Raw genomic sequence first — 8916 nt, forward strand, 5'->3', positions numbered from 1 at the left:
CCCAACCGGCTGGGGAAGTCCCCTGGAGCTAGACTGTGACGTCAGCACTATTAACGGTCTCCCGCCGCGTCCAGGACCTGGCCACGCCTGCAGCCTTGCCAGTGCCAAGGCCAACTTCCCCCAGGTCCCATTTGGCCCTAGGCTTCCCGGGGCCGGACACCCGCCGCCGCGCCCCGTTCTGATTGGCTGCCGCCCGGGCCCACGGCCGCGTCCCGCCTCAGGCCCTGCAGGGATTGGTCCTGGCCGCCGGGCCCTGCAGGGATTGGTCCTGGCCGCCCCGCCCGCTACCCACGTCGGCCCCCTGGACAGCCGAGCTGGGAGGTCCGGTCATGGCCGGGATGCGCAGGCTGGAGTTGGGGGAGGCCTTGCAGCTGGGGCCGGGCTGGCGGCACGCGTGCCACGCGCTGCTCTACGCGCCGGACCCGGGGCTGCTCTTCGGCCGCATCCCGCTGCGCTACGCCGTGCTGGTGAGGAAGGGGCGCGCCCGGCCACCGCCCGCCCCCGCCCCGCGGCCACGCCGCCTTGGGCGCCCCCGGCCATCTCCGCTTCCCTCTCCCGCAGATGCAGATGCGCTTTGACGGGCGCCTGGGCTTCCCCGGCGGCTTCGTGGACTTGCGGGACGGCAGCCTGGAGGCCGGGCTGAACCGCGAGCTGGGCGAGGAACTGGGCGAGGCCACGGCCTCTTTCCGCGTGGAGCGTGCCGATTACCGCAGCTCGCACGCCGGGTCCCGGCCGCGCGTCGTGGCGCACTTCTACGCAAAGTGCCTGACCCTGGAGCAGCTGACTGCGGTGGAGATGGGCGCGCCGCGCGCCCGGGACCACGGGCTGGAGGTGGGGCCAGCCCAGGAGCCCACCCCGCGTCCTCCAGCTCCCGAAGGCCTGTCCCGAAGTTTCCTCGTGTAGTTGGGGTCTGGGTGACTAGTTGCAGCCAACCTGGTCTCCCTGCAGAGATCTAACCCCCTCCCCACTTCACAAGCCTCTACAGTTGTCTTTGTAGAACACACCCACCCAAGTTACTCTTCTACTCCCCCTTGGTAGTGGCAGGCATTGTACCTTAGTCCCCTGTTTTTCTTGCGTAGGAGAAGTGGCCTGATGTTTTGTGGGAAAACCCTGGCACTTAGGCGAGGGGAGAGGGGGACATTGTGTATGGCGATGGTTCTCAAACTTTGGCGGGTATCAGAATCATCTGGGAGGCTTATTAAAGCTGATTACTGGCCCCACTCCCAGAATTGCCGGCTCAGTGGGGGAGGGGTAGAAGGACCTGAGAACTGCATGTTTCAAAAGTTCCTAAATGGTGCTGATGCGGCTGCTCCGGGGACCACGTTTTGAGGACTACTGGCGTAGGGCCCAGGGTGCATCCCGGAGGCAGGAGCCACTACAGTGATGTGGGAAGGGTTAGCTTTTGCGGAGCTGGAGAGCATGACCTGGGTCATTTGTCTGCAAAGACCTGGGCCCTCTAGGGCCATAGAGGTGTGCATCCTCAGGCCTGGTTCTGCTGGACTGATAAAGGGGTGAGACTGCTGATCTAGAAAGATCTGGCTGGGACGAGCTCCCTGCGTTCCCAGAGTCTCATGTCTCCTTTCTTTTCCAGGTGCTGGGCCTGGTACGGGTGCCCCTGTACACCCTGCGGGATGGTGTGGGAGGCCTGCCTGCCTTCCTGGAGAACACCTTTATTGGAAATGCACGGGAACAGCTGCTGGAAGCCCTCCAGAACCTCGGACTGCTGGAACCTGGCTCTTTCGCACGCCTTAAGTTCTCAGCTCGTCCCTAGAGGCTGCCCTCCACGAACCCATGGAACCTGCCTGAGATCAGGGGCTTTGTACTGGGGAGGGAGGGAGGAAAAAGGGGATGTTTTCTCCTCTGGGCCTGGGCCTGATAGATGATAACAGATTAAAAGGGAAAGGTATGTAGTGTGTTCTGAGCAGACCGTGGTGACTCATGGCGTCAGTGGCAAAAGTCCGCAGCTCATCCTGGGCGCCCTGACAGATTCACAGAGCCTGCCTCTTCCCTGTACATGTGCACACACACACAGCCTAGTGACCCCCAGACACGCACTCACACACAAGCTGATGCCTCCCCCATCCCTCGCCATGTCCAGTTTAAGCAGGAAGTGGCACGTGTGGGGCGTAGCTTGTCGCCATACCCATCTCCTTGCTGGGGAGGAGCTTCTGAACCAGGGAGGGTCTCTCCCCACACTCCTACATGGCTGTTCCCAGGGTCTAGCCCAGCCCATGGTTGTTGGGGAGGACAGAGAAGCAGAGGACCCATTTTCCCCCTGAAAGTAGTTGCATCCTTGCCTGGGGGTTGGCCAGAGCAGTATCCCCCCGAAAGGGTGGTAGAGGGCCCTAACCTACCCCCTGCCCTCTTCTGAAACTGGGTAGAAGGGGTGAGGAAAAGGTTTGGCCTCCTTGGACTGACCTTGGACTTGAGACTCCTGGGTTCTGGTGCATTTCCTCCAGAAATCTAAGGGATCCCTTCACTTGGGATCCCTTAGACTCTGGGGACAGTGAAGGGAGCTGGCCCAGCCCTGATCTAGACCTGCCCCAACAAAAAAGAGTCTCCCAGTAAAGAAGGGCTTATAGCCGGGCCTCAAAGCCCTTCAATTCCTTCAACAAATTAGCTGTATGAGATATTGGTGATCTAGGGATGTGAGAGCCATAGACTGCTCTCCGTGTGGCCAGGAAACTTTTTCTTAAAGGGCCAAATGGTAAATATTTTAGGTTTGGTGGGGCACATGGTGTTTGTAGCAACTGCGTAACTCTGCCAAGTCAGAAGTAGCAGTGGACAATACATAAATCAGTGGGTGTGGCTGTGTTCCAATAAAACCATTTAAAAAGGGATGTGGCCAGCCTGTGGGCCACAGTTTGCCAACCACTGCTCTAGAAAGGAAGATAAGATTAATTAAATTATGATGCTTATTTACTTGTTTTATTTATGTCCGTGTTAAGAAGGAAATAAAGGATTGCTACAGGTCCCACCTTGGTATCTTTCACTTTTAGTTGAGGTGGTCCAGAAGGGCCTTTGTGAAGAGCATTTAGGCTGAAGGATGGAAAGGACAGCCAGGGAGGAGTGTGGGGAGAGGATTCTGGGTGTTCCAGGGAGAAGCATGTGTTAAGGCTCTGGGAACGAATCTTGGCAAATTATCCCAGAACAAAGGTAGGGAGTGAGACTCCATTTCTCAATTGGGGGTGGCAGCGGGGGGTAAGGGGAAGCAGAGAATTTGCAGCAAAAGGCCAGTGTAATTAGACTAAAGTAAGCAAGGGGAGGTGAAGCAGGAGCCAGATGGTACAGAGCCTTACAGGCCATGGTCGGGGCAAGGTGTGTAGAGCACGGACTGGAAGCGGGTAGGAGGGGAAGTGGGAGGTGGTGCTGATCTGGGCCTGGATGGCAGAGGAGGTGGAGAGAAGTGGGAGCCCTTGAGAGATGGTGGTGGCGGCATTGACAGGCCCTCTGATGGGCTGGCTAGAGGGTGGGGTGAGGAGAGAGAGGACTCAAGGGTGAGTTTTCAGCTGGTGCCTTAAGGTGTTCAACTTATGGATGAAGGGAAAGCCTGGCAAAGCTGGAAGGGAGACCACACAGGCTTTTGGAGGGGATGGAATCAAGGTCATTTTGGAGGTGTTGCGACCTAAATTTGTGAGTCATCCACATAAAAATGGTGTGGCAATACTTCAGACTGGATGGGGTCATCCAGGGAGAGAGAAAAGAGAAGAAGACTCAGGACGGGGCCCTAAGGGAGCCCAGCCCTGAAAGTCTGGTTGGGGGAGCAGGACACGTTCAGGAGGACAAGGAGTTGAGAGGAAGCTGCTTGAAGAGGGTGGACATGCCAAGCTCTCATGAGTGTTTCAGTGAAAGGAGGGCAGAACTGTCTCTTGGATTTCTTAGCGTGGAGTCTTGGATGACCTGGAGGGGAGCCGTTTCAGGAAGGGGTGGGCGTTGGTTGAGTGAGTAGGTGGTGGTGGGGTGGACAGTGAGAAGCAGGTCCAGAGGGTGTGAGAAATGGGGCGAGAACTGGAGAGGGCTGTCAGGTCAGGGAGGGTTTGCAGTGGGAGAGCCTGGGTGTCGATGGGAACAGTCAAGGTGGAGAGTGGAGAGAGGGTTCCTGAAGGGGCACAGTCGTGAAAAAGGAGGCGGGCTGAGCCCTCTGAGAGGAGGACAGCCAGTCCTGCAACACAATGGGCTCAAGAAGAGGAGGGGAAAGTATAGAGGAGGAGGGGCTCAATTAGTGGTGGGCTGAAGGAGCTGTAATCTCTTCCTGGTGAAAGGACGTGAGACCGTCGGCTGGACGTGGGTGGAGGATGCTGTCAGAGGGCGTGAGGCAGTCCTTCATCCGCACCTGGGAAAGCAAGTCGATTACAGAAACGCAGAAGGGCAGGCAGGGCTGAGCTATGAGACCAGGATCTAGGCGCTTAGATGTACCACATCTTGGGGGGGGGCGGTGTACACACACACACACACGTGTTTCCCCCACAGCTGCGTTCAGGTGGGACGAGGTCACTGAGGCAGAGCACAAGGGAGGAGGGGCAAGGGGGCTGAGATTAGAGGAGATGTAATGCTGGACTGTGGGGTGTAAGGTTTAATCTGAATAAGACGGGAATTGAAGGCAGGAGGTGACCCCGGAAGGGTTAGTGAACTGGAGGTCTTGGTGAGGTAGGACTCCAGCATGGGCTGCGGTGGGTGGGGAGGGGTACTTGAGCCAGAGAGGGTGTTTCTGAAGCTGAGGTGGAGCCATCATGGGAAAGTCAAGGTCCATGTGATGAAGCCAGAAACTGACGGCTGCTGGAGAAGGTGGTGTGAGCTACTAGCCAAGTCCTCAGCGAGGCTCCAGGAGGGGAAGGAGGGCGTTGACAGGGCAGGAGCCCTGGGCGAGAGGGCTGTGAAGAAGGGGTGGGTGGGGACGGGTGGCAGCTCTTGGCCTTTGAAGCGGTGGGGGTGGGAGCAGCTGTGGAGATCAGGTAGGTGCCTGGAGAGGTGGCCGACTCTGTCCTTTGTCTCCTAACCTGGCCCTGACCCTCCGTCAGCTCCCCAGGTAGGCAGGCCGGGGGAAGGGATGCCTGAGAGCCTCCCAGGGCACAGCCTGCACCCACTCCATCTGTGCTGTGTGTCCCGCAGCCCTCGCTCATCCCTGTGAGGAGGCAAGGACCCTGCGGCAGAGCGGGATCAGAGTGATGGCACTGCTTACGTTACCTGGAGCTGGGCCTGTGCAGACCCGGCCCGGGGCCCAGCCGCGCACACTTTTTCACAGCCCTTACAGACTGCATCTTACTGCTGGGCTGTCCCCGCACGTCAGAGCCTCCTGGCAGTGCAGTCGTCAGCTTGCCTTTTTGTTTCTACTAAATCTTCTTATTTTTTGGCTCTGGGGATTGTTGAGGGGGACAGCCCATGGCTCCCCTGTATCACCCCCACACGCACTCTCCCAGTGAGAGGGTGCCGTCTCAGCCAGCCCCCCTAGAGTGTTCATCTTTCTGTGGCTTGTGTTCGTTTCGCCTGCCTCATCTTCCCTTCTGCAGGCAGGCACACCTGCCTCTGGTCTCGCCCCTCTTATCCAGTACCTTCCTGCTGCAGTATGAGGAAACCGCTTGGCCTGGAGAAACCAGTCATCAAGGGGAGAGAGAAGCCGGGCAGCTCCGTGGAATCCTTGACCCCATTAACTGCGGTGGTGACTCAGCCAGCACCTGACCTCTTCCTCCTCTGAGCCACTGGGTTTGTGGTTCCTGTGGGGAGGGTAAAGCAGGCAGCACTTACCCAGCACGGTCTCCACCTGATGCTGGCCCCTCTCGCATTTTGTTTCATGGGAGGTGAGTGGCCCCGGCTGCATCCCCCCAAACACCTATTTCTGCCTTTCTCAGCAGAGTCAGCAAGATGCTCGCACTTCTCAGTTCTCTGCTTTTTCCTTGCGGCTGCGGCGGCTGGTGCTGAATTCACACTTTTGGGCCCCATGCTGTCCGGAGCCAGAGTCTCCTTGGTTATCGAATTTCTGGCAAAGCTGCTGCTTTGAGCAGAAACATTTGAGGAGAGTGGCCGCCACCTTCACAGTTACTCAGGCCAAAGGCTGCTGAGTAAACCAGACCAGGGCAGACGTGCAGATGAGGGAAGGCGGGGGTCCTATGACTTTGGTTTATTGCACAGAAAACTTTTTTCTCCAAACCGTCCCCTCCACACAGACAAATGAACATGAGAAAAAAAACAGAGAAATTTTATCTGACGAAATTAGTGAATGGCGACAGAATCTGAGCACAGCTAACAAACGCTGTACCTTGGCCCTCCTCAGGGACAGGCAGTGAGCAGGAGGTGGGGGGTTATATTTAAAACACGTTCACTTCTGAGGAGGAAGGACAGGGCATGGGCAGGGCAGGGGAAAGAGAAACACCCACCGTGGACTTAAGGCCACAGAAAACTTCCAGGAAAAGAAACCACATGGCCTCGCCCCCTAACTCTGCAAGAGGCAGGAACATGGAAGTTCACGTTCCCTCCAGGTAAAGGCAGCCTGGTAGAGGCCAGAGGCAGAGAGATGAAGCTGCCTTCTGGGGCCTTCTCCCCCATCCCCGCCCCACCCCTGCCAAGTGCTCTGCTCACCCTGATGCGCATATGAGCGCAGCCCCCTCCTACCCCCCGGGGCCTGTTACCCTCCACAGGCATTCCCAGGGGATGCAGTGGCAAGGACTTCTCTCTTTCTTCTCAGATGACCCTGGTGGGGTTTTCAGTAATTATAAAACAGCCCTTGGAAAAGCCCCGGGAGGATGGCTGTTACCCACAGCCCCAGCCCCCCAGCCTCTCCTGGCCACTAAAGAACAGACTGATCCATTCCCAACTTCCTGCGGTCCAGGACTGGTTCCAGGTGGGGATGTAGGCAGAGGCCAGGTAACAGGGAGGGGCGAGCAGGTGAGTGAGCCATGTGCTTGTTGAGGGCAAAGGAGTGGAAGGATCGCCTCCAATTCACTGAAGTAAACAGGAAATAACAACATGCGGTCTGTTCATGAAAGGGACGTGAACGCTGGCTGTAAATGATAAAGAGCATTCTCTAGAAGACTGATTCCCCAACAGAAGCAGGCTTTGCTCAGGGAATTTAAGGAATACGTGGACTGGGGAATAAGAGGAAAGATGGGATAAGACACAAAGAGCTGGCAGCCCCGAGGAAAGGGTTTAAGGGGCTAGATCTGTATTAGCTTTCTTTAATTGATCAAGAGTTTATCCACAATGACCGCATGAATTTCAGATTATATACAGGATATCTATGGAAAATGCAAGGAGAAGTCAGCACAACAGTATTGGGAGACCACAAACTCAGTCCTTGGCAGATAAAATGTCAACGTTTAAGTACAGGATCTAGGATATATAATAACGATGATGATGGCAACAAATATTCTGGCAGTGCTTACTGTGCTGTGGGCACTATTCTAAGTAAGCTCTTTTCATGTGTTAACATATGTGACAACCCAACTATATCAGGTAGAGATACTATTATATTATCTCCAGACTCCAAACAAAATACTTAGGCACAAACGTCAGCAAAATGAAAGATAAATCCTGAGCTCTGTTGATTGAAGCAGAGAATCTACCTTTAAGGACCCAGGAAACATTTACCAAATTACTCATCTACTGGGCGTTAGAAAACCTCAGTAAATCCTCTCCAGTCTTGTACCACCTCTGAAATGACAGAGTACACATCACACTCTCTGAGCACAACGTGATAAAACTGGAAGTAAATGACAGGGAGAGCCACATACACTTTCTTCTTTATGCTTTTTCATATTGCCTGAACCTTCTACAATGTGTACGTATTTTGTTTTTAAAATGACCAGTTAAAAAAATAAAAAGGAAATTGCTTTTTTCTTGTGAGTTTACAGAAACCCAACCCAAATGAATCTAAAGAAAAAAGGAAAGGATTCAGGGCGGACATGGGACCCGTCCCAGGAAGAATGTTGGGTAGTTTGTTGAGTTGGAGGACTGAAGTTCTTCAGCCCCAAATGAGAAAGTCACGGTGGAGCTTGAGTGGCCAGGTGTGGTCACATGCTCACCTGGGCCCTCCCTGCTGGCACTAGGACTATGCAGTTGACTGACCAGGCCAGGCTCCTCCACCCTCGTGGTGGCTGGGGGAGCAGAGAGGAGATCTGGGGATATAGCAGACCCCCGAGGGAGGGGGCAGGGATGCTGTGTAGCACAAACAACCCATGCCTAGCACAGGTGGAAAAAAAGACTAAAGACTCAAACTTCCTCTTTGTTCCAATAGGGATCTTGTTCATGAGATTCCATAATTCTTCACGTGGCTGTGCTTTTGTGTAGAAACTCATGCCTGCAATTTGCAGCCAAAGTGTTGCTCCATGCTGCTACGTAGCCCCCACAGGATCCCTTTTAATGGCTGCATAATGTTCCACGCAGGCATTTCCCCTGCATTTTGATCACCTCCCCTTTAGTTTCTCATCCTCCGACCCACCAGAGCTGAGAAAGCAACTTTGACCTCAGGCTCACTGCAGGGCAATCCTCATCCCCTTCCCCAGGCCACTCACCCTCCACCCCCGCCCCAGCTCCCCCTCCCACATGCACCTTTTGCCTCACTAACTCTCATTCTTTCTTATTTTTAATGTCACTTCCTAAGGGAAGCAGTCTCTGGTCCTGACCTTCTGGACTAGGTTAATCTACCTCATACTATATAGAAAATGATAGTATAAAATGGAATAAAAGAGTATGCAACCCCCCAAAGTAGGAAAGAATACCATAAAATCATGTCAGGTAATTAACTCATCATAATTTTATGGGGGGTTTTTTCCTGGATTTTGTCATGTTTGTGGTATTTTTCAGCTTTTTAAAGTTGTAATTGGTTGTGCTTTTACATCCTATATCAATATTCCATTTGGTTTCCTTTTTTCTAAATTTGGTTTCTTTTTTTCCTAAAGAACATTCCCCAAGTTGTATGAGATT

At 54.4% G+C, this 8916-nt stretch overlaps 1 protein-coding gene across 1 annotated transcript; it reads left to right on the plus strand.

The window, feature by feature from the left end:
• The first annotated feature begins 276 nt into the window (after window positions 1-276).
• NUDT16 (nudix hydrolase 16) lies at window positions 277-2974 on the plus strand. Its single transcript, XM_057545520.1, has 3 exons — window positions 277-467; window positions 562-831; window positions 1592-2974. The coding sequence occupies exons 1-3, from the start codon at window positions 330-332 to the stop codon at window positions 1769-1771; spliced, it is 588 nt and encodes a 195-aa protein (XP_057401503.1). The 5' UTR covers window positions 277-329; the 3' UTR covers window positions 1772-2974.
• The last annotated feature ends 5942 nt before the right edge of the window (window positions 2975-8916 follow it).

This window comes from Balaenoptera acutorostrata, chromosome 4 (assembly GCF_949987535.1).
Source record: "Balaenoptera acutorostrata chromosome 4, mBalAcu1.1, whole genome shotgun sequence".
In the NCBI taxonomy this organism is placed as follows: Eukaryota; Metazoa; Chordata; class Mammalia; order Artiodactyla; family Balaenopteridae; genus Balaenoptera; species Balaenoptera acutorostrata.

Excerpts from the sequence above, each read along its gene's own strand:
- NUDT16 (XM_057545520.1), top strand. The coding sequence starts at position 330 with ATGGCCGGGATGCGCAGGCTGGAGTTGGGGGAGGCCTTGCAGCTGGGG. Across the intron at positions 468-561 it reads CGCTGCGCTACGCCGTGCTG|ATGCAGATGCGCTTTGACGG; the intron begins GTGAGGAAGGGG and ends CCTCTCCCGCAG. Across the intron at positions 832-1,591 it reads CCCGGGACCACGGGCTGGAG|GTGCTGGGCCTGGTACGGGT; the intron begins GTGGGGCCAGCC and ends TTTCTTTTCCAG.